Here is a 24,034-nt window from a genome sequence, read left to right as displayed (position 1 = left end):
ATCATAATTTTTGCGTCATTCCACAAGTACCTCTCGTTCTTGGGAATTTTTCTCCGGACCTTTTTCTCAACAATAATTTCACTTTCATAACCACAAAACGTCCCAGAGTTCCTGGTGACCCAGTAGGTGTTTACATTTGGGATCGCCTGCTGTTTTGGCTCAAGTGTGACTTGTTGAGTGCCTTGGTGTTGGTGTGGGGTACAATTTGTTGTTCTGTCTGTCAAGTTAGAGCTGCTTCCAGCTGGTCCTTCTTCGTTGGGGCTCCTCAACTTCTTCGGTCAGTGACTTTAGTGTCAGGTCTAGGTGTTGGGATGTGAGGGTTTGGTTGATTCTTCTGCGCAGTGGAGAGTTGGAGCGCTGGTCATCAGCTTCTGCTGGTGAGCCTTATCTATGAGGACCTTTCAAATAAAGAGAACCCTATAAGCCAACTTACATCTCAAAGTCTGCGACCATCATATTTCACTCTACGACCCAATGGTTGATAGTAAATCGGAAGAGACAACTCCCATCAAATTAAATACTAATGCACTAATAGCAAAGTTTACAGAGTTGTCATGGGAAAAGAGATACTCAAACAAGAATCTGGATCAGAAGACGTAACAAATTTATTAAAACTGTAAAGTGAGAAGAAAAGTACAGATTCAAAGGAGTCTGTGAAGTCTGCTGTCCATTCTGGCTGTCTTATATTGTCTCTATTTGTGGACCTTTCCCAGCAAATGGAAGAGAAGCTTTATTGAACTACAAGTGTGATGTGCATTTTTATACAAGGACTTTGCGGAGCTCATAAGAGAAGGCTTTGGTATTTACCTTTTGGTAAAACCCCCCCCAAAAAACAACAAAAAGTAGATGTTGTGTTTGATGTTAAAAAACAGCTTTTATATTTTTCAGATTGGGAAAGTAACACGAAGATTAGTCCCAAGAATCAAACACCCATACTGTTTTATGACGCTGTAAATGTTTCAAAGTTTCAAAAATTCAAATACATAGGCAATGCAATTCGGCTATTATTATTAAAAGAATGTTGAGACGAATACAAGGTTTGTGGAACGTTATTGCAAAACGTACCACATTATCACATTATCATTTTTAAAAAAAAGTGGCCTCCACATTTTGCAATCATGCATGATGCAACAGAAACTATTACAATACATGTTCAAAGATTTGACTACATTTTGCATGATGTCGGTTCTAAATATGCTTCATCACGTATTGAAGCTCAACATTATTACATATTAAGGCATTATAAAGCAGCATTACAAACCTCTTACTATGATTCAACAAGAGGCCCAGGCTGTTCTAGAGCGGATAATAAAGCACACATAGGACTGAACCACAGAAGGCATGAAAAGAGGTTTAAGTGAGAACTTCCACCTGGTTATTTTGTGCATTTCAGAATGAAACCTGTATCAGTCACAAGCCACAGATACCCCAGGTCGTAGCTGGCATGTTTGATCTTCACAGGCATTTCAATTTTCTTCCAATCTGAGCCCTGTGGAACACTGCCAGAGATGCCAGCTCTGGAAAGTAGAAGGTGTTGTTTAGTGGCTGTTTTAAAGTAAATCATCTCTGTACTTTCCACATTTGGAACCAAAATGTATCGGAGGGTTTCACCTTTCGTAGAGCACTCCATTTTGATTTACAAGAAAGGTATTTTCGTCACTCCCAACTTCAACATTGACTGCCTCTCCAGCGATGCGGTTCCAGCCTCCAGACATGTCGCAGGAGTTTGAGATTTTCTTTCAAAGTAAACAAAGATGGAAACAAGCCCATTAGTGAATATTATAACACAAGTTACAGCAAGAGCTCGAAGACACAACTTTACTGTGAAGTAGATCCATTGTTCTGCGTTCACACCCCAGCATCCAGTTGGAGCGCAGCTGAAATAAATCAGCGTACCACTGACGGTGCTCCAGTTCTCGAGCTCCTTTATGGATGAGGCTCTGTTGGCATTCAGGCAGTAGATGTTGTCATTGCTAGCAACTCCCACTACCTGACCATGTCCTCCTGCATCTACCTGCTTTAAATCCAGACCTGAAGACACAAAGAACAGCATCACACAAAAAAAATTAAAATGAGAACGAGGCCCAACCTGTAAACTCTGGCTCTGAAAAATAAAACTCACCACGAGTGGGAACAAAATCGCTGGCAACAAATTTATAGACTTTATTCTGCTGGTTGACTCCCCAGATCCCTGGAGGCCCCACTGAGACATGCTTAAGAGGCACAGAGCCCAGTTTGGACCAACTTGATCCATTCAAGAAGAAGGTGTTGGAGTTTCTGTCCGTCATCACAACCATCCCCTGGCCGGCATCGATCTGGGCTGCAGGAAACTGCTGCGGAGCAGCGCTGCAGTTCCAACCTGTAGAGAGGAACCAAATCATAAAATAAATGCATAAAACACACTTTTGTGCATAAATTTAATGTAATTTTCTGTCAATACTTCACAAGGTCATCACCTCCTGATAGCACTATTTGAACAAGGCAGGCCTTTGGCTTCACTCCATGGTCCCTAAGGCTGGACACAGCCAGGCAGCACTGAACTAACCTGAGGTTTATTGGACAAAATAGGCAAGTGGTCGATCACTGTAGAGTTTTAACTGACTCTACAGTCAGTTTATTCTGATTTTATAACTAGATAATAATCTAATAATAATCTATTAGGTCCACCAAGGGATTTTGCAGATAAAAACGATTTTACAGTTTTCTAACAATTGACACTGATGACTCCTAAGCCAGTCTCTAGTCCTGCTTACTGTGTGTGATGGCAAGATAACTCTAGGTCCTCTTGGTGGTAAGTTGTTAGAAATAGCAGACATGTCATGTCATGCTTTTACCCCAGACCAATGGAAAGTCATGCTGACTTTGTCAAAACTAATTTCTCAACCTTGAATTTTTTTTTTTTCACCACTGAATAAATGTGCCCAGATGAAATATTACATTGTCCTGTCTAATAACATGAGCACAATGATGCATTTTAATGCACAATCAAGTTACTGTTACCTTCTGTTGGTAGAAAAATACTGAATATATCAAACATGACTTAACACAAATCTTACTGGAAAATGTCATGCCTTGAAATCGGGCCTCTCTCTTTTTTTCCTTCACCTGCCTGTCTGCTTTGGTATTAAGTATTTCAAATATTATCATTGTGATTATAATCAAAATGCTCATTGCCAAGCAATACAGCTGCAGTCAAGTTAGTATTACGACATTTGAAGTAGATATCACATTGTTTGACCGTGGCAGCTCCACCATACCTTTTGATACGAGTGGAAAAAAAGAGACACAACAGAGTTCATAGTTTTTTGTATTCTGTTGCACTGGGGACCCACGCCAACAAAACCCAAAGCTGTCCAACAATCTAAAATATAATTTTTTTGTGATTTCAGTACAATGCTTTGCTATTTTGACAAACCTCTTGACAATTGTAGATTTCCAACCATTTCGGAGAGGTTAGCTTTGAGAGTGGTGGACAGCTTGTCCTCGGTCGGGTTGTCCTTGATGTCGGAAAGACTTGCTGCCAGGTAACGAGCTGAAATATGCCAACAGACATGTTCGTGAAAAGAAGACTCGTTTTGAAAGCATGCAGCTTTAAAAACACAAGCAGCACGTCAACTCAAACGGAGGCAAACGAAGAAGTGGTGCTGAAAACCAGTCAAACACATGTAATACTTACTTTCAGTAAGCTTTGTCCTTTAAAACCCTGATATTTAGTTCGTTTGATTTCAGAAGGGGCTGATGACATCAGTTATTACTGCAGCATAGTTTACTCTTCTCATATTGAAGATGAGTAGAAGAAGACTCACAGTGTATGCCGAGGGCGATGAGTCCAACCAGCAGCACAACATTCAGGATTCCCAAAAATATAATAACTTCTAGGTGAAGTCTCTTCTTGGAGCTGCTTGAGCCTTAGCAAGCAAAATGAATGTTTTTAATAATAACTTAAAAAATATAATAATATTAATAATAATGACAAAACACATAAAGCGTTTCTCTGTCATTTCATTCTTACCGCTGTCGTTACGAGTTCGGCAAGCGGGTTCATCAGAATCTAAATTCCCATAAGTGTTTTCCATTGCTTGATCCTCAGCGCCGGCCGTCTCGCACTGACCATAAAAATCTGCTGCAGTCCTTAAGTTAAGTGAAAACTGCAGAAAAGAGCCATGTCACCTTCTAGGAAGTACCATGATTGGAGATAATGGCAGAATAAAGAAACTCGTGACCACAGTTTCAACATAAACTTCCTGAAAGTGCCATCGGTTTCATAAGTGCAGATTTGCTGACTTTGCTCTGAGTTTCCTTAGTTTTGAGTAAAATTGTTTTATATTGATCAGCTCTTGAACTAAAGACATCTCTACCTTGATCCTTTTCTTTGCCACTTCCCTCTTGCTACGTTTGCTCCCTTCACACTGTCTGAAAAGTAGGTCCCAAATATTCTTACTTTTTAATCGTTTCTATAAGACATTTGGTTTTAAAAGAATCAACAACTCACCGTGTTTCGTTTAGTTTGTACTTTTAAAGCAAGTATCTATATGGTGAGGTTGTGTCGACTGGTTTTGGAAGAATATCAGGAGATTTAAGGAGGGGAAAGTTTGCTCCTTTAGCAGGGTGTCATTGCCATACTTATTGCACTTAATTATTCCTTTACAGTGTGATGTAAAGGAATCTCCTCCTGTCGTTCTAAAATCCCGATGTGACGCTTTCAACCAAGAAACGCATGAACAACACGGTTTATGAACAAGGGGGGACAAAAATGCTCAAGGTTGACTGGGGCACCAGGCACGGCCCTTGGCACTTTTTCTGTGAGCTAAAAATGAATGAGCTCCTCCTGTCGTTCTAAAATCCCGATGTGACGCTTTCAACCAAGAAACGCATGAACAACACGGTTCCTTTTCAAATCTACTTGAAGTAAATGCATTTGAATTGACTCTCTGGACTCCAATCACTCAGCATTCATTCATCTGTCCATCCATCTATCTCTAGCAGGAACAGGTCATTTGGTTATGTAGTGTGAAAATAGAGGGAACAGAGAATTTATACTGCAATGCAGTGGTTCAAGGAAGAAGTGACGTTGTATAAAATATTTTAGAAAACAATATATTAGAAGCTTTTCCCGTCCATGGTCATAGTCCAAGTGCTGGAATATGGCGCATCAAGTGGATATTATGCAAACTATAAAATGTGATAAAATGATGTTGATCAAATAATCTGTTTTATTTGTGCAGCCTGAGGCAACTGCCATATTTCTTCACTTGTCTTTTATCTATTGTACTTTCTTTTTTTTGTGATTTCCTATGTTACTATGGAGATTGCCTCGCTCCATCAGTAGTTAGCTACTGTTCAATACATGCATGTTCTGATGGCTGAACACAAGTAAGCAGCAAGACAGCTTTGTTTAATCTGTCTCAACTAAAAAGAATACAATATACTGCACATTAAGAACTCCAGTTATTGTGTCCTGTGAGGCTAAGTATTTCCTGGGCTACATAAATATAAATATCTACTCATTTTACCTGAGTAAATATTTAGCGTTGCGCTCCAGAAAACTGCAAACATCGAGACCAATATGAGCAGCGCAATAAGCAGAAAAGCAGCCATGAAGCAGCTTGTCCGTAAAGCTGCACAACTCAACGCCATTATAATCTGTAAGATTAAGATAAGTGTCACAAATCTGTGCAGCAATTTGAGTTGTGGAGCTGCTGTGCGCTGCGCTCTGACAGCAAACCCAGGGTCGTCTACGTGCTGGTCGTCGCTGACTTCTTTTATTTCCCCCATGCAGATAAAAGAAGATGATGACTTTTTTATTATTTCATAATAAAAATGTAATTTTTTGTCTGCCATCTCCCTCTGTGTTAAATTGGAAGTCGAAGGGACATATTCCAATTTTTAAAAATCTAGATCATTTTGTATAATACATTTTTATTCGTAGAGGGGTCACAAGTGGTGCTGGTGCTTAACAGTCATCTTTTTAAACTGGGAGGAAGCCGGAGTACCCGGAGAGAACCCACCACGCACAGGGAGATGATGAAAACTCCATACAGAAAGACCCCAGGCCGAGAATTGGACCTTCTTGCTGCAAGGCGACAATGCTATCAACTGTGCATCCATTTTTAAGGAACATTTAAAGATAAAGTTCAATATGATTGAAAATAATTGCTGTGGCAATTATTTAGTTCAAGGTAAAAAACCTAAACATGGCAGAGTAATCAAGGGACCTTGTTACCAGAATCAGGCGTGGAGGCTTCTTGGGGTCGGGTCCGATGAGGGCATGGAGAGCTGTCACGGGGGAGAGATCGACGGGGGAACTGGGTGTCATCACTATACCAGGACGATGGAGGAACAGAGAGGCGACTTGATACCTGGAACAACCGAGGAGCAGAGAGGCAGAGGCACAGGGGGGCGTCATGGAGCCGAGATCGACAGTCGCATAACATCTTTAAAAGGTATGTCACTTTGTGACATACCTTTTAAAGATGTTATGTGCACCAGAAAAAAGTCTCGTGAAAAAGCCGGCTCTTTTTTTCTGGTGCTTCTCCAATTCGCTCAAAAGGCAGTGGACGATTATATCGTCAACGACCTCGTGCTCCATGAAGCCCAGAGCCCATCCGGCAGAACATTCACAGGTAGTCCTGAGGTCCCTAAAAACCTTTTTTGTGAGTCTAGGGACCCAGTCCACCTGGATTTCTACCGGATGGCCCTCGATGGCAGCATAGATGTTATTAACCATTCGCTCCTGTACCTCCATCAGGGAATCAAAACACCTCCGTGTCTTGGACTCCCTGATGCCTAGACACAGCAACGACTTAACAAAAAGTCGCACTGTGTCCTTGCTCTGCTCCTCTAAGGACGCCCTCAGTCCCTTGGCGCGTCTTGCTGTCACCAGTTCGTGGACGATACTGATGACAGCTCGCACCAAGGAACTGAGACCTAAGCCCGGCCGAAGAAGAGACACAGGGTCTTCTTCATCCACCGGAGAGTGTGCTGCAGTGATGAGATGCTTCAAGAAAAGCATGTCGATCACTGCAGCACACTCTCCGTGGATGACCGTGTCGTCTCCCATCGCCCGGGCAAAGGCCTGAGAGACCTGGCTACCAAACATAACTTTTAGATCACCATATTCGTAGCCCAGGTTCTCAGAAACGTCCTTTACCAAGTTGGAGAAAACGTCTGTCAAATATCGGACCAGGTACCTTGTCCTCTCTGTCACTCCCTCGTCCTGGTACAAATGGTCCAGGTCTAACCAGGCCTCTTCTTGAATTTGACAAATATATTCTTCAATTGCCGGGATAGTGTTCACATTGATTAAAAATCGCATTTCTCTTCTCAGATCCATTGTTGCTGAACTCATCTTCACTCTTCTACAACTGTCTTGAACCAACTGGAGTTATTTATACCCAGTGTTACACAACAAAGCATGTGACATCACAACCTATGATGTCTCAGCACAAGAATACAGGCAGCGCTGTGACGTAATGGGCCAACAAATCAAGTGTTCTGACGATCTGTGCGACCTCGGCACTTTGTCTTAACGGACCTCTTCTTTCAGTAACGAGTAATCTAATGCGTTACTATTTCAAATGCAGTAATCAGATTAAAGTTACTTATCCAAATCACTGTTCATCACTATTTTCTTTTGTAATGTAATGTTATTTCCTCTATGCGTCTTGGGGAGCGACCACCGTTTCTATGCAACAGTTGTCAGCAGCAACAGAAACGTAAACAATGGAGGGAGGAGAGAAATGCGCATTTTGTTGCTGGACAGTCAGGAACTCTTTTGAGTTTCTGTCAAGTCCGGTTGTTCTGAGTGATTTTAGGCTTATTTATTTATTTAAATCTCGGGTTGTGCATTTTCTCGGTTGTTTCTAAACACGAAGTTGCACATTTGGGCCTGGAAATAAGCAGAGACACATAATGAGACCAGGATGTTGTCTGACGTCCAGGAAGTTTTACTTCACCATTTCTCGGGTGAACAGGGAAATGTTCATCGGTCTCTCCTTGTTAATGTAAAGCAGTGGCGTATCTTGCCCATCCCTAAAACTGTACGTCAGCACCCCTGAATAGCCACCCATCCTGTAAAATACAGCGTCGTCCCGTATTTGGCCGTTAAATGTGCGTCCCGTATTGAACCGACACATAACTGTCCGATAGACACGCCTATAATAAAAATAAACACTAAGTTTGAAAATAATGGCCAAAATAAAACACAGGCAATATTACGGTCAGCTACACTGTCGTGGCGGGAGCTGAAGGACCCCTGAACGCCACGGACCGACGCTGAACGTCACGGTTGCCTAGAGACGGACACTGCGCAGCCGCAGTGAGCTATCAACCTGCGTCTTTTTAAAATGTCCTCTGCCTGATTCCATATCCGTAGAAGAAAAAACGCTGTAAAATACAGACGTGAGTGAAAAGACGCGCATTATCAGCTGAACCATTCAGTGAGGATGGATGCTGTGTAAATATAAAGACAAAACAAAGTGTCCGTCATGGCGCAGTTGGCTGCTGTGTAACAGACAGAATGGATCAGGAGAAGAACCGCAGACCCGTCAGAACCTAAAGAATCAGAAATCAGCATCTCTTCATCCTCTGATATGGCACAGAACATTTTGATTCAGTATCTTATTGTGATTTTAGTTTGATTATTATTATTAGGATGCTGAGTTTGGATATTTAATAAATAGCATTAGCCAAAAATAAGTGCCCAGTTAAAGAACAAATCATACTAACAGATTAACACTAAATACATAAATATTTTCTACATGACATTAATTTCTGTGTGTTTAGCAGTTTCCAATCAATTAAGAAAAAAACATACTAAGCAAAAGAGCACCAGAGCCAGACCTGCGGGCCAGTGGCGGTTCTAGACGGCCACTGACGGTTTCTGAAGAAATTACACTAAATAAATGTATTTTTAAAATATTTAGTGGTTGATTTTTTAAAAAACCTTCACAATTTTATTTTAACAATGAATTAAAATTACAGTGCTGCACTTTTAGCAGCTGTATTGAGGTAGGATCATCTAAAACACCTCTACTTTCTAAAGCTCTAGGGGTTCTCTCCCACGTTTATTTGCATGTAGAGCGGGACATGCAGTTTCTCTCCCGCTGCAACGTTTCGCGCTATAGTTTAGGTGTTGGCAGCGCCATTCGTCTAACCCCCCCCACCTGGCAGCTCTCGCTTCCATCTGTCTTTCAGTTTCAGACATTAATTACATCCCTCTGCAGAGACAAACGCCTCGTTGACGAGTTAAAGGCGTTATCAGCGGCTTTTGTAGACTGTGCGTCTCTGTGGGAGTTGGAAAGAAGCAGCAGTGCAGCCCAAAACTATCTGCAGAAGAGCAAAGATTGTTGCTAAGGACGACGAGTTACTCGTTTCAAAATCCCTGGCGTCCAAATTGTGTGTCTGTGTACAAAATAGTTATTTTTGTCGGACAAATGTCCCCTAATTAATAAAGGTAATAACCATGAAGAATGGATTTAATACAACGACATGATTTGGAGTATTGCTAGTGTTTTTGTTCCCATCTCAACGAAAGAATTAAGCATTACTGACGGTTTCTAACAGTGATTTACTGATACATGTTGTAATACTTTTTTGTTCCCAATATTTCTGATGCGTTTTATATCTCTTCATAAACAAGATTATAAATACTATGTGAAGCAACTTTGCGTGTTTTTTTTCTGGAGATTGCGGTGTGTTCGATATTGCTGAATATTATTATTATTATTAATATCCACTTTCCACACAAAAAACACATCTGTCATATGGCCATAGGGCTAGTCGACAGATGCGTGTTTTGTATAAATGGGATTTTCGACATCCTAAGTTAGGAAGCAGGGTGCGAAAACACGTGCAGAGTGAGACCTCTTTTTTTCTTCAAACCCTATCTTGAAATGAGCGCGCCGGCTACCCCGCCACCAAAATCAAAGGCGTGGCCGTTCAGCCTCTCATTCCCTAAGAAGCTCAGAGCGCAGTGCTGTTGATTGGCTGGAGCTCGGCGACGTCACCGGCCAACGCGGTTTCCTATTGGCCGGAGCAATCCAGCTGCTTCAGAGCGCCAGAAAACAAGCTTGAGCGGGTGTTGCTGTTCAAGCGGTGCAGTAGTACACAGCGTCCGCTCTCTGTATGACACGCCGGACACACATAAGCGGTTAGGAGTTGCCCGCTAATTTTAAAGAGGGAAAGAAGCGGCGATGTTTGGCTGAAGCGACTAACGCAGTGACAAGACTGTGGCCCACATAGGAATTCATCATTTATTTCAACGGTCACAAAAAAAAAGGTGAATAATTGTGCATTTCTTCCAGTTGTTTCCTGTTATCTGTGTCAAGGTATGTTGCTCCACTGACCTAATACCTTCAGCTAAGTAGACAATTAAAGTTATGTTTGACCTTTTTTACTATGTGTAAGTCACAAATAAAGTATTTTTAGTTCATTAGTAGCGCATGCAGTGTAAGTAATTAGGATTAATTTAGCCGAACTGGCCCTTTTCTAGTTGATATCGTTAGCGGGATAAGTTGCGTTTCAGATCAGATTATACTTTGATTTTTTGCAGTGTAATAACACATTAAAGCCTCGCTCATACGGCACGGGTTATAACCCAGCAGGTTAAGCTTAAAACGTGTCAATAAGGGGGCGAATTAGCTTGCTGTTAGCCCGCTAGTCACCAGATGTTTGCGCCAAATTCTCCTGAACGTCTCGCCTGACATTAAAGCTACCGTGCTCTTCCGCGGTGTGTCTCTTTATTACTAGCCAGCGTACAACGACGGTAAGAACAGATGGGTAACGAAGGATGGATCACATTTAGAGGATCTGCTAAAAGTAAAAGTTTTCAAAAGCATGCAAAAGTGGTACTTCTGGTTTACATTCAGTTGGGTCGATGACATCACAAGAGGGAGGGTCAATAGTCTGGATTTTTGATCAACTTGGGGGATTTATTCTCAGAGCTGAGATCTGTGCATTAAATCACATCTGAGTATTTTTGAGTTTGAAAGGGGAAAAAAGGCTGTTGCATAGGTAATAAACTGCAACTAAATGTCGTTTTGTGAATTCAAGCCTGAGCACTGTTCCTTTTTTTTTTTTTGGCAGGTTTTCCAAATGGAGGTGGAATGCCTGGCACTGAAAGACCTCACAAGTGTGGGGAAAAGTTTCTCTGTTCCTAAAGAAGATGGGAGCCAAGGTGAAAAGGTGGGATTTCCAACTTTGAGTTCACCTAAAACGCACAAGTACAAGCATTCCTGATTCTTACCAAACCCTCTCTTGCAGGAAAATGTGTGTTTAGAGAGGAGGAGGTCCACTCCGCTGAAACCGTCGGAGTCCAGCGTTCCCGTTTTCCTGGTGAGCCGGAAGGCGTCGACCTCCGACCTGGCCCACATCACTCCCATTAAGTGTGCGGGCCTGGCCGAGCCGTGGTCGCCCACTGCCAACCTGAAGGTGCTCATCAGCGCCGCCAGCCCGGACATCAGAGACAGGGAAATGAAGAAGGTTCTGTTCAGACCTATAGAGAACGACAAGGATCAGGAAGACTCACAACCAGCGGTGGAGGATGCAGAGGTAGAAGACCCAACTCAGGTATTTGGAAAGATTGGTACCAAGCTAAAACTTGATAAACATGATGTATTAAGGGATGGAAAACAATTGTGGAGTCTTCTTATATTTATTTTTTGTACTTTTTTTTTTAGTTTGAAGGGGCTTTTGAGGAAGATGATGCAGAGAAGAAGCCGAGCAGGAAGGAGAAGAGCCTGGGTCTGCTTTGCCAGAAGTTCCTGGCTCTTTACCCCGATGACCCACCAGCCCACAGCCCCATATGGATCTCACTGGATGAGGTCGCAACCAATCTGGGTAAGTGCAAGAAAGCGATCGGAAGAGCAGCTTTACCTTTTCTCAACCCGGGGACGATTTCATAAATTCCGCTACGGCTGCCAGGAGTGGAGCGCCGACGGATCTACGACATCGTCAACGTGCTGGAGTCGCTGACCATCGTGGGCCGGATGGCCAAGAACAGCTACACCTGGTATGGCCGACAGCGGCTGTGGAGCACGCTGGAGATGCTGCAGCAGAGGGGCCGGGAGCAAGGCTACCACCTGCAGATGGACCTTCCTGCCGAGGCCAGGAGGTCCGGACTGAGCCGGGAGGAAGATGGAGGAGATGGAGACGCGGGAAATGGTAAAAGAAAAAAGACAATCAGAGAAATACCAATGTTTTAGGCATTTGTTGATCAATTTGAATTTCCTCTCCTCAAATAGTGAAGAGGAAAGTGTGAACTTAAATCTGCTTCGTTCTGCAGGCGGGGGTAACAGAAAGGACAAATCTCTGCGCATCATGAGTCAGAAGTTTGTCATGCTCTTCCTGGTGTCCAAAACTCAAACTGTTACCCTGGACGCGGCGGCAAAGGTCCTCATTGAGGAGAGCCAGGACTCCTCGAGCCACAGCAAGTACAAAAGTAAGAAAGAATCACAACGCGTCGCACTGTTTTGGTCCAAAATCGAAATGCGGCCCAGAAATGTTTCATTTTCGTTACCCGTTTAGCCAAGGTGCGGCGTCTGTATGATATCGCCAATGTGCTGACCAGCCTGGAGCTCATCAGGAAGGTTCATGTCAGAGAGGAAAGAGCCAGGAAGCCGGCCTTCAAGTGGCTGGGGCCCGTGAAATTCAGCAGCTCTGGAAAAATGGGTAAGAGTTAAAGAGAAGCTCAGACACAAAGCTCAAAGACAGCCAGAAGATATCTGATCACCTGGATTTTACAGATGGAAAAGTGGAAGGACAGATCTGCTGAATGGAATCAGCTTATTTTAAGTGGTTTTGAAATGAAAAAGCTAATCAAACCTGGCAGCATTAAGAACAACTTATGTCACTAAGTGAAGAGCACTCAAAATGAGCTACTTTTAGAGATAAAGGCATGTAGCAAACCAAACTATTTCCTGTGACATTTTCAAGCATGTCTGCGGTTCATACAAGTCGTGAAGGAGAGCAAAACTAACAGATAAGAGGAAGCAGGGGTGCACCGATTGCAGTTTTATGGCTTATCACCGACCGTTAAAAAGATCTGTGATCAGACAATTGTTTTTGCCTGAAAAGTTGCTAAATGCAACTAAATATGGGTGATATAACAAAGACCCTAAGTTGGTGATTACAGTGGGGTTTTACAGCCGTCCGTGTGCAGATGTGACCTTGTGGGTGGGTTTGTCAAGTTGATTTTAAGACTTTTGCTGAGATCAGTTAGATAAGCAAGAGCTGATCTCCCAAAGTTGAGGTTATTGGGCCAATTTATCAGTTTACCTCTGACAGGAAGGCTAAACATAATACAGCAAAGTAGATCTTTTTATGACGAAACACAAAATGCAGAATTAAGAATTTACCGTCTCCAAAGAATTCACATAGTTTCAGTAATGCTAACTATGCCATTATAACTAACATAAGACACTGAAGCTATCATGAAATATTAAGCCTATAATTACTTAGCTTTTATTTTAGAATAGTACAACTACTTTTCAGCTTTTACTCAAACATAGCTCTTCAAGGTAAATCAGAACCAAGCTTAAAAATATGAAAAAACAATCAGAAGCCGAAGCCGATCATAATAGCTGCATCAGACATGCATGTCCAAAGCTTTTCTAAATTCTGGTACCGTTGCATGTTTTTTTTCTGTTAACAGGAAACTCCTTGGATATTGCACAGAGCGACGTCGCGGCGAACGAAGACTACAGGAAAGCAAAGATGGCACGTCACTCCTCCTTCAATGTCACACCTGCTGCGGCCGGCGTGCGGCGGCAGGTCAGCTCCGCCCCCAGCAGCCCGCGCCACCACCTGCCAGGTACCAATCACATGAGGACGCTGGCTTTGACTGTTTTGTTTGTCGTTGTTTTGTGGCTCAGAACATGCAATTATAATGACAATGATACTCTGCACACTCCAGGTATCCAGAATCAATCTTTGGATTACTCAAGAAAGACCATGATCAACGGCCATGTGCGCCAGCAGCAGTGTGGAGGCAGCACAGAGTGAGTTCATACTACAACATTCTTAAACTTTTTAAGTGCACCTTGCAAAAGAATTTGTATATTTTCAATTTTTGTCACGTTTTGTTCCGTTACAACCAGAATTCAATGCTTTCTATTGAGACTTTATGAGACGAACCAACAAGAAAAGTAATTTAAACTCTGCCTCGTTGGTTTGATTGGACTTTGACGAGGCCATTTTAAACATACAGTCTCGTTTCTGTCCAACAGTTGCCTAAGCATGCCGCTGTACGCCCAGGTCACACACACCTCCGCTCACCCCGCTGTTGTGGCCACGCAGCCCTGCCCCGAGCACCTCCTCGCCACCCCCCCACACTGCCTGGCCTACCTGCCCAGCCTCTCACACCCCTCTGTCGTCATGCTCTACAAGCCGCCGGAGCAGCAAGAATGGGCGCCTGAAGGTCAGAGGTCAGCAAAGACAGACTCTCAGGATGAGAGGAAGAGGAGGAGAGAGTCAGGTGAAAGTGTAGAGGAGGCGGTATTGAAAAAGAAGAGCAGATCTGGTTCAGAGACGTCTGAAAAGGTGAGGGGTCAGTTTGTTTTGGTTTTGGTTAAATCCTGTAGAGGTCTCTGGTCCGCACATCCTTACAAAGTCGATATTCTATGTAGTCTTTTTTTTCTCTTGTGACTTTTCTCAGGCAGTTGAAGTGACTGATAAAGTTGCTGCCACTTTACCTTTCCTAGGTATTAGCAGGAACCTTTGCTTAGGGTCCATTTCTTTTGTAAATTTCTGACGTAATACGGGTCTTAAATTTCATTCCTAATGATTTTACAAACGTTTATAAAAGTCTTTATTTTGAATTGGTGAGTCCTGCAGAAATTCCCCGTTTAAGAAAGTGTGATCCTAAATCCCTGTTTTTGTTTCTGCGCAGACCGGAGCTCAGTCTCAAAGAGAAGCAGCAATGTTCTCAGAGACCCACAACACATCTGCTGTATCGTGCCCCTCTGGCCAGCAGAGGGCCACAGAGAGATGTGCTGGCAACAGCATTGGGGAGAACACACAACCATCACACTACCTCTACGTCCCCAACAGTGCAGGTAAAACATACCACACTGAGAAAGCAGGCATTAAAAATACAAACTTTTAAAAATAAAAAATTACAGGCTCCCTTCTTCTCTGTGTCTCTTATTCAGGATTAAACAACTTCAACTTCTTTATCCCCGCTGGCCAGCCTGCAGCCAACCTGTCTCTCCATCCCAGCAGTGTGCCCACCATGGCTCTGCCGTACGTCCTGGTGCCTTCTGCCGCGCTCTCTCACTACCCCCTTGTGGCTGCCGGCGTACAGCAGAAGCAAACGTCCGATAATCCCAGCGGTCTGCGTTTCGGTCTGCCTGCCATGATGTCTCCCGCCGCCTTCATGGTGGGGACAGCGCCTAATAGCATAATGGAGGCATCAGAAGTCAGCGTGCAGCATCTTCCGTCGCCGGTCACTCCGGAACAGGGCAGACGTCACGTGTCAGCAGCGGGGACGCCGCGCTCTCCCGCAGGGCCCAGACAGAACGTCGGCTTCAGCGCACCAGAACCTTCGGTACGGACCGGCTGTGGCCCTCTGTCTTTTTCTTTTTCCTGCTTCTGTCTTCAAATTCACTCGTACCAAATTACGGTGCTGCCACAACCGTGCTTCATGTTTCTGCTGCATGTTACATTTTGTTTGTTGGTCAAAAAGTTCTGTTTGGGCCTGGTCCAAACAGACCACTTTCTTCCAATTGCTCAAGTGAACTAAACTATTGCTTGATGTGCGCACCATCATTAAGGGTTCTATTTGAAAAGTTACACAGTCAAAAATAATTTGGATTATTTGGTCAGAGGAAAAATAAAATTGAAGTTAATTTCTTAAAGTAATATTTTCATCATGTTATTCATATTTTAGTACATGTGAAAGCTCTAAGTATCTAATTAGCAAGATATGCATTTTGCTAACTAAATTCTTGGAGGTAAGTTTTTACCTTACTAATGAAAGATTTTTGATACGGAGCTAAACTTTTAGCTAAATTTTTAGTTTGCTCAGTTTGTTTTTGGTTTCAAAATAAATATTTAGTTTGCTAATTTAGTTTGAAACCGTAACATTTCTTAATTTAATAACAGGCCAAATCATCGCTAGTATTTTTTGACTGTTTAACTTAATAAATAACACTCATACCTCCTTTCACATCTCTCTTCTGGTCTCTTTTCACAGACTCCACATACCCCCAAGGAAATCACAGCTTCCTCTTCCAAAGCGTTCTTCCAGACCCCAGGAACTCTGGGAAGTGTAGTGAGTGCCGTGCCAGCCGCTCGGAAAAGAGGCTCCGCACAGAGGAGACTGGACGTCGGCCATGCCGCGGCGCCATGAAGGGATGAGACTTTGCGTTTAGGCAGCCACTTTGAAGTGGGGAAACATTAACAAACGCTTCTGGTGCTCAGGTTTCCTGGATACAAAAGGGAGAAGAAATGTTTTAGCAAAAAGACTGATGTTTTTTTTTTGTTTGTTTGTTTTTTTACTATGTATCACTCTGAAGATATTAGCAGATCAAATATGACTCGAGGTTAGATTCCAGGACATTTCATGGTAAATTAGTCAAGCTGTATTGCCAAGCTACTGCCCTCTCATGGTGGGGGTTGGTAACTGCTGTCTTTTTTTTTTTAATTCAGCGTTAATATTCCCTCCCATACATGATCAAGCTACCTAATTCTTCCTGTTTTATGTATTAAAGCCCAACTAGTATTTATACTTTATCTAATATATGTTAATTACAGAAGCTGTAATGGGACACTTAGCTTTCTTTTAGCACTAAACATTTATATGTAATATGCATCTAATTTTAAAGAGATCTTTAGCTGGCCCCCACTGTCTTGTGTCACATGAAGAAGGTGTAATAGGAAATCTGCTCTCGGTTAGTGGTAGGAACGACCTCGTTTTAGACATTTCTGTAAAAATCACTAAAGCCTTAAATGTTTACAGCCTTTCAAGTTGATATTCCACTTCAGGAGGATGTTACTTATTGTATTTGCGCGAATACTAAACGAAATGTGACGATGCTCTCAGGTACTTGAATACTGGTACTGAATTAAATGTATTTATATCAGAGTACTGTAACAGACGTACAGGGGAATCCATCTGACGTGCTTTTAATCTTTGTTCTCACATATCCAGCAGACGCCTGTGTTGGATGTTGACAGCTGAGATGAGAATGTTGTCTTTAACCACTGTTTCTCTGGTTGGGCCTGCTTTCAGGCAGCCCAACACAAACCCTGGTGCTTATTCAGGACGCACCCATTGGTCAGAGTCACACCCACTCTAACCAATGGGTGTTTGGGTCTCCATTTCACAGGTAAACGTCAGTTATTAATATTCCTACATAGCCAGTGTTTATGAGCAGAATGTGGGTTTCGGCGTTGCTCTCTCACTGTAGCCGCTCTCTATAGTTCCGGGAGTGTAGCGGTTTTTCTTCGATGCATTTCACAAGCTTCATTTTAATAAAAATGTGATTTTTTTTTTAAAAACAACAACTTTTTTTAAGCTTTGTGTTACATGTGTGTTTTCATTCTAACACTCCATTCAGCCAACAGGCAGCAGACGCTTTTTTTTTTTTAAATCAGATATAAACATATTAACTTCTCGCCGGTATTATTGTCGTGTCAGTTTGTACGCCTCTGACCGTTATATCACTCCGCCTGTGGTGATGAAGCTGCCCAGGTCAGGTGCGCTCCGCCCTCTACGTCAGAGCTGAGCTCACTCCGCCGTGAAGCTCCGCCCCCCGGTGAAACAGTAGAAATGGGGAATTATGTGGCATTTCGGCGTCGCTGTTAACAGTCTGGAACCTCCGTGGAAGCGTCTGCATTCAAGGTAAACGAAGCTTTCCCAACCTCCAGAACCAGGACTGCCTTTTAAGTAGTAAGTGCAGCTTAATTTTAGTTTCCTATCAACTAGAACACTTCATTATAAAGTTAGTATGCTTGTGTTTGTAGTATTGAAGGTAATATTTAGCTAGGTGCGGCGCTGCTTTCCAGCTGCATTTGCCAAGTGACGCAATGTTCATTATAGTGGATATAACTCGGTTAGTTGTTGTTTTTACGCTCAGCCTAAATATAAGGCAAATAATACATCTATTAAAGCTCAGTTGCAGTGCTTAAATTAACATTTCACCCTTATTTAACCCCCAAAAATGAAATATTTACCTTTCCCATGACGTGTTCTGCGCGTGCTCTCATTTTTACCTTACGAGAATATTAGTGTTGGTTCTGAAAATCATCTTTAACATCCACTAATTGTCCCCAGGCTGTTTCATGTCCCCTTCTTGGGACTAACTGGTGAAAGCTGGATCAACTTTCCCACTTTAAAACCTAAATACAAACCAATAACCAGATCTTTCTTCCTATTGGTCCATTTTTCAGTGAACGTGCACTTTACGCAGACCTGGTCAAGTATTTAAAAAGGAAACGGGGAAAATGTATTTCATCAGTTTTTAAGAAAACACAAGGGATTATGGGAGAATGCTTCATTTTTTCATTCTATAACAGATGTTTTCATCTGGCTATCTTCTATTCATTTGTGTGGGAACCCCTCCTCAAAGAATAGAGATGTATTCATATTTCAATATTAAATTACTTATCCCATTCTTTAAAAAGTCATATCCATCCTCTAATCTCTTCCAAGGGGAAAGGAGGGGAGCATAGGCATAATCTACATTTCAGAATATATTCACTTTCTTCCTTTTAAATTGCTCTTCTATCCATCCATGTTTGCAGCTTCCATGTTGAAATATTGCAAACGAAGTCTGATAAAGAAAATGCTGCCAAAATAAAAAAGAAAGTGTCAGAAAAAAATGTGGACACCCTGTAATCACTGATCGCTTTCCTACTCGCTGCGGTTACTTTTTCGCAGGTCAGAGTTCACATAACTTTCATGTTTTCATCTGTCGAACAGGAGTGAGTCTACAAAGCCTGAAAAGAGCGTAGCTTCTCGCTCAGACGCCGTCATGCGCTGATCCCAGGGCCGCTGCAGCCTGAGGCATGGCGCCTTGCGAACATTCCTCTGGGTATTAGTCTGCCCTCTTGTTTGGGCTGACCTTGTTTGCACAGCTTTTGTTTTTATTTTCCTCCCTGTGGCAGGCGCTGCCATGATTTGGGGTTGATGCCTCAAATTATGGACCGTTAGCGCAGTAACCACAGGCTTTTGTGGAGGGGGGCGAGTACAGTGTCAGAATGCAGAGCGGCCTTTTGTTGCAGGGCATGTCAAAGCAGGACGATCATAATCTCACCATCTTTCCACAGAGAGACGCACAATGCCCAACTGGGGAGGAGGCAACAAGTGCTCGGCGTGCCACGGAACGGTTTACCATGCCGAGGAGGTGCAGTGTGACGGGAAGAGCTTCCATAAATGCTGCTTTCTCTGCAGTAAGTACATCTGGGAAACACAATGGGAGAGGGAGGTTTTATTTCGAGCTCCGCTCAGCGTTCATGCAAATAGAAAAAGAAAAAAAAAAGATTAGTAAACCTGAAGCAAAGTCTTCTGACTTTTCGAACGCTGAGAATTTGAGATTAATGTCAGAAATCTTATGGAAAAAACAATTTTTTAAAATTATTTTTAGTTTTATATCTTCGGTGGCCCGTAGATAAAAAAGTTCAAAAACTAAACAGACTGGCTAAATTAAGTTTCAGCTTTTTTTTTTCATGTTTTCTTGTTTGTCATAGTGAATTCACACAGTTAACATCCTTATCTTAAATAGTCATCTATGACCCTGTAGCTGCTGTAGAGTCACTTTTGTTACAATGATGGGAAATAACAAAATTTGCACTCTTACTCTTTCAAATTTTATGTTTCAACATAGGAAAGTCCACAAGACTGTATACTTTAATTATTCAGCTGCTTATGGAGACTCAGAAAACTACCAAAAAGTCCAGATCTTCATCAGAGGATTGTCACCGTTAGAAGAAGTGAATACGTTAAAGTTAAGAAGTTGTGTCTCAGCACATGGCACCATCTGATGGGGTGTTATTAAGCTGTTAGTTATGGAAATTTGCTGCATTCATTTGTTTATCTGGAATATGGGGAGATGTGTGTTGGTTTCACCGCCATGAATGGTCATGGTAGCTGAACTCTGTCTCACCTCTTCGTCAACAGGATTTTTAAAATAGTTTTTGCTCAGGTCATTGAGTTCACGTTTTCTTCTTGTGGAACGGGTGAAAGATTTCATCCCTGTCTTGAAGGAACCCTGATTAAGAGGATTACACGTATCTGTAGACAAGAACAAAATGATCAAAGCTGCAGAAAAGGTTTATTTTTCACTTGGGTTAGAGAGCTTTTTTTTAAGTACTTGTGTAGGGGTCTTTTTAGTCCTTCCATTTGTTTCTCTTGCACCATGAAAGACATCTTTATCTGCACACTGTAGAAAGAGGGGGCCTCATATGACTCTCTGTACTTATTGTCCATTTGCTCACAGCCTCTGACTATAAAATTGATGATGTAACTGTACAGTCGCGAGGAGGAACAGTAAACATTTGATTCTCCAATTAGAGCAAAGATAAACAAGACGGAGGGCTTGGACGAGCTTTCACCATAGAAACGATGCTCACCAGAAAAGGAGTCCTCCGGCCATTCAGTGAAAATCTTTGTCAAATGTTGGTCTGACTTTGATGTTGCTTATCTACAAATGAAGGGAAACGGAATTGTTTTCCGAAGGAAAAAAACATGTAAACCTTAAATGACCAGTCTGTTTTAGTTTTTGAACCGTTTTCACGATCCAATCAGAAATGTTTCCGCTCATGTCCCCGCTTCTTTGTGCGTGTCCCCAGTGGTCTGCAGGAAGGGTCTAGACAGCACCACGGTGTCCATCCACGACCAGGAGATCTACTGCAAGTCGTGCTACGGGAAGAAATACGGACCGAAAGGCTACGGCTATGGTCAGGGAGCGGGGACGCTCAACATGGACCGAGGCGAGCGGCTGGGAATCAAACCTGAACAGTAAGTTGGTCCATCGGTGCAGGATGATTACAGAATTCTAGGTTGTTCGTTTTCGTTACTAGGCCTCCTTTTGTCATTCTAGTTCAGTCCAGTTTTCAACTCCAACCTGACTCTTTGCAGTTTTCCACGTCGTTTCCAAGTTTTTGTATTTGAGCGTTCTAGGACCTAAGTGGAGCAGCAAGGTCGATGAGTTCTGTGGTCGTTATGTGGAACGACGCTTGTTAGATGTGGCTGCTGACTGAGACATGTCCTCATGCCAGCCGACTGGACGTTCTGCTCAAAAGCTAACCAAGCTCTCATGGAATCGGTCATTACGGCATTTCAAGCATATGTATCATTTTTTTTATGTAAACATCAGCCTCATACGCACCAATATGCCAGGTGATTAGTTACGAAAGAGTTGATTATGTAACCCAAAGAATCCTGTTCTCACTCTGCTCTCTGTCCTTCACAACAAAGACCCTCATTCAGTAATCTCTCAAACATTGGATCACGGTCCAAGAGTGGGGGAGGAGTCAGGTTTATGCTTTCATCTTAAAAAGAACAAACCAAAAAACATGTTTATTTCTCATTTTTGTCACAATCAGGGTGTCTGCATGTTCAAAGTCTTGTATAGACTTCATGTATCTAAAACAAGACCTTAAAATTTCTTAAATTCATTTTAAAAAAACAAGTTGGCCTTTAATAGATGGATCGCAGGTCTTACATTTAGTGTTGGCAGGTTTATTGAATCTTGTATTTTTATTTTATTTTTTCTTGCCGAGTGGCATTCAAACCCATTTGTGTTCTTGGCGTTTACTGTCCTTGTTAGCTAGCTAGCATTTTTTGCACTGATGGCTAAATGTAAAAATAGCGCTTAAAAAAAACAATCCTAAATTTGAGGTGGTGAAACCTCAAAATTGAGTAGAAACTAACAATTTCTCATCATCGGATTCTTAATGTTGAAAGCTTAACAGGGGAAAGAACCTGTTGACTGGGATTTCTTATTTCAATATGGGCCTTTTTTTTTTTCCTCCTGTAGGACTCAGACTCACAAACCTACAACCAACCCCAACCCGTCCAAATTTGCCCAGAAGTTCGGCGGGTCGGATAAGTGTGCGCGGTGCGGAGACTCGGTCTATGCAGCTGAGAAGATCATGGGGGCAGGCAAGGTGAGGCCACAGCAACCGCTAGCATCAGCTTTGCATGAACGATTCCATCTAATCTTTTCAAATCAAAATCCAATCTTACCAGTTGCATTGTGATTGCATCCAGTCCTTGAACTTTTTGACACCATCTGTATTTATTTGTAAAAAAAAAAAAGTGAACAATCTCAGAAGCTTGTCGCTGTGATGTACAGAAGTCTGAACTTCATGCAACAAAAATGAAGGTCTTGAAATATCTTACATTTTTAAATAAATTTTAGTTTTAAATATGTTAATCATAGATCACAGGAGGGCTCTGCTGACTTACAACAGATGAGGTCATGTTACTCATTAGAAAATTAATGAACCATATAAACAAATCCTCAGATAATAATTGTTTGCAGAGGGTGTTTTTTTGTTATTTAGAGGCAGACCAAAGTATTTCCTCTAGCTGATGGGCTGTGGCTTCACTAAAGAGCTGATTTATGGGCCATAATGTAACCAGAAGCAGAGTCGTTAATGGTTTTCCAGATGAGAGCAAAGCCTTCAGTTGGTGCTGAAACCCTAACCTGTAATTTCCAAAGTAATGAAGACACTGAGAGGAGCCCCAGGCTGCTGGGAAACTTTCCTTTATGGCTTTTAATGGAAGAATTTAGAGGTTTCAACCTACATCTGGAATCTGTTAATCACTTCTGTCTTACAAATCTATAAGGAGTTTTAAAGTTTTTTGTGTGTGTGTGTGTATGTGGACATTTTACACAAACCTCAATGAACTTTATTGTGAATCTGAAAGAAGAAAAAATGCAAATAATCTGAAAACTGAGGCAATCTAGCGTAAAGAAAATTAGAAAGTAGCGAGTGTCATATTAAAGTTTAACTCCATGTCGATTTACTTTTGCCAGTATCAGTAACAAATAGCTGTATCTGAATGTGTTTTAATCAAACTGGCAAGTTCAACTAATTGTACCATGTGCTGGACAGCATAATCATACTTTCCTCTGTAAATGTAAATGAAATTGAGCAGAAATTGAACTAAACTGTCACTTTCTCTCTATGTAGCCGTGGCACAAGAACTGTTTCCGTTGTGCAAAATGCGGCAAAAGCCTGGAGTCCACTACTCAGACTGAAAAAGACGGAGAAATTTACTGCAAAGGTAAGACGAAAATAAATGTGATGTCAGTCACTCATGTCGCTTTGCTTTTTTCTTATTTGAAAAATCTACTGTGATAATCTCATCCTTATGTAATAACCAGATGTCTCCAGAAGACAATTTTTTTGTAGTAGTATCAGAGTAGGTTTACCCTAATGCTTAATATAACTTTACTCGTAAAAACATAAAATGCTGCAGGCAGAATTAGCAACCTGCACATCCATCGTCAGTAAGATAAGACTACAGCTGGTTCTGGTTCTGTTCGTCACGTTCCTCTACTGATATCAGCCTTAGTTTTGTCGGTTTGGCTGGATTACATCAGCTTGGTCCTCATCCAGTCAGTGTTGTAGAAACAGCCATTATATTCGCTCTCCCTCACCACAATGACTCACAATGGTTTAGTTAAGCAGACGACACGCACAGGCGTCAGCGGATGGATGTTTGCTCCGTGTCAAAATGACGCCTGGCACCGATCAGCAGTGTCAGGCTCAAAGAGATGCAGCGATATCTACCATCTCCTAAAGAGAGCAGAAAAGTCTCATCTGGCACAATGCCGTCGAGATTTAAAGCAGGGTTTGGTTCGGAAACATGTCAACATTTCTTACCGTCTTCTGCAGCTTGCTACGCCAAGAACTTTGGCCCCAAAGGGTTCGGCTACGGCCAAGGAGCCGGCGCTCTGGTCCACGCTCAGTGATGCCACTCCCCTCCATCTCCAACTTGAATACTTTCTGACTGCTTAGTTTCCTGATGTCTTGTTGTGCTAAAAAAGATGTGCCATTCTAAATAAACACGTAAACCAAA

The 24,034-nt window shown here is 42.2% G+C and overlaps 3 protein-coding genes across 5 annotated transcripts; 2 read left to right on the top strand and 1 right to left on the bottom strand.

Annotated features, from left to right (window-relative positions):
- Nucleotides 1-581: 581 nt before the first annotated feature.
- Nucleotides 582-11,350, bottom strand: LOC129376044 (fish-egg lectin-like). Of its 2 annotated transcripts, XM_055055472.1 has the most exons (9): nt 7,191-7,484; nt 6,224-6,359; nt 4,013-4,148; nt 3,807-3,908; nt 3,416-3,532; nt 2,123-2,359; nt 1,823-2,031; nt 1,612-1,736; nt 582-1,517 (listed from the first exon to the last, which is right to left on the bottom strand). In XM_055055472.1, the coding sequence occupies exons 1-9, from the start codon at nt 7,346-7,348 to the stop codon at nt 1,376-1,378; spliced, it is 1,362 nt and encodes a 453-aa protein (XP_054911447.1). In that variant the 5' UTR covers nt 7,349-7,484; the 3' UTR covers nt 582-1,375. The 2 variants fall into 2 exon arrangements, with proteins under 2 accessions (XP_054911447.1, XP_054911448.1); XM_055055473.1 differs by lacking the exons at nt 6,224-6,359; nt 7,191-7,484 and adding an exon at nt 11,246-11,350.
- On the top strand, nt 10,119-17,499 carry e2f7 (E2F transcription factor 7). The gene is made up of 13 exons (XM_055055468.1): nt 10,119-10,279; nt 11,086-11,184; nt 11,263-11,568; nt 11,679-11,838; nt 11,923-12,162; nt 12,284-12,439; nt 12,526-12,669; nt 13,652-13,810; nt 13,913-13,997; nt 14,226-14,538; nt 14,888-15,053; nt 15,150-15,544; nt 16,193-17,499. Exons 2-13 carry the CDS (start codon nt 11,095-11,097, stop codon nt 16,346-16,348), a joined length of 2,370 nt encoding a protein of 789 aa, XP_054911443.1. The 5' UTR covers nt 10,119-10,279; nt 11,086-11,094; the 3' UTR covers nt 16,349-17,499.
- A 210-nt stretch (nt 17,500-17,709) lies between these two features.
- csrp2 (cysteine and glycine-rich protein 2) lies at nt 17,710-24,034 on the top strand. 2 transcript variants are annotated; one of them, XM_055055483.1, is made up of 6 exons: nt 17,710-17,842; nt 19,270-19,392; nt 20,791-20,959; nt 21,981-22,110; nt 23,143-23,236; nt 23,851-24,034. In XM_055055483.1, exons 2-6 carry the CDS (start codon nt 19,281-19,283, stop codon nt 23,925-23,927), a joined length of 582 nt encoding a protein of 193 aa, XP_054911458.1. In that variant the 5' UTR covers nt 17,710-17,842; nt 19,270-19,280; the 3' UTR covers nt 23,928-24,034. The 2 variants fall into 2 exon arrangements, with proteins under 2 accessions (XP_054911458.1, XP_054911457.1); XM_055055482.1 differs by having other exon boundaries at nt 17,756-17,890.

The sequence above is a fragment of the Poeciliopsis prolifica genome, unplaced genomic scaffold (assembly GCF_027474105.1).
Source record: "Poeciliopsis prolifica strain line A6 unplaced genomic scaffold, Auburn_PproV2 SCAFFOLD042, whole genome shotgun sequence".
Taxonomy (NCBI): domain Eukaryota; kingdom Metazoa; phylum Chordata; class Actinopteri; order Cyprinodontiformes; family Poeciliidae; genus Poeciliopsis; species Poeciliopsis prolifica.
Note: the sequence above shows the minus strand (reverse complement) of the source record. Positions and strands in the feature narration are given on the sequence as shown.

Coding starts and splice junctions, on each gene's coding strand:
- LOC129376044 (XM_055055472.1), bottom strand. CDS start 7,348: ATGAGTTCAGCAACAATGGATCTGAGAAGAGAAATGCGATTTTTAATC. Junction 3,533..3,806: donor CATCGCCCTCGGCATACACT/GTGAGTCTTCTT, acceptor GGCATATTTCAG/CTCGTTACCTGGCAGCAAGT. Junction 1,737..1,822: donor AACAATGGATCTACTTCACA/GTAAAGTTGTGT, acceptor TTACTTTGAAAG/AAAATCTCAAACTCCTGCGA.
- e2f7 (XM_055055468.1), top strand. CDS start 11,095: ATGGAGGTGGAATGCCTGGCACTGAAAGACCTCACAAGTGTGGGGAAA. Junction 11,185..11,262: donor ATGGGAGCCAAGGTGAAAAG/GTGGGATTTCCA, acceptor CCTCTCTTGCAG/GAAAATGTGTGTTTAGAGAG. Junction 11,569..11,678: donor AGGTAGAAGACCCAACTCAG/GTATTTGGAAAG, acceptor TTTTTTTTTTAG/TTTGAAGGGGCTTTTGAGGA.
- csrp2 (XM_055055483.1), top strand. CDS start 19,281: ATGCCCAACTGGGGAGGAGGCAACAAGTGCTCGGCGTGCCACGGAACG. Junction 22,111..23,142: donor AGATCATGGGGGCAGGCAAG/GTGAGGCCACAG, acceptor CTCTCTATGTAG/CCGTGGCACAAGAACTGTTT. Junction 23,237..23,850: donor CGGAGAAATTTACTGCAAAG/GTAAGACGAAAA, acceptor CGTCTTCTGCAG/CTTGCTACGCCAAGAACTTT.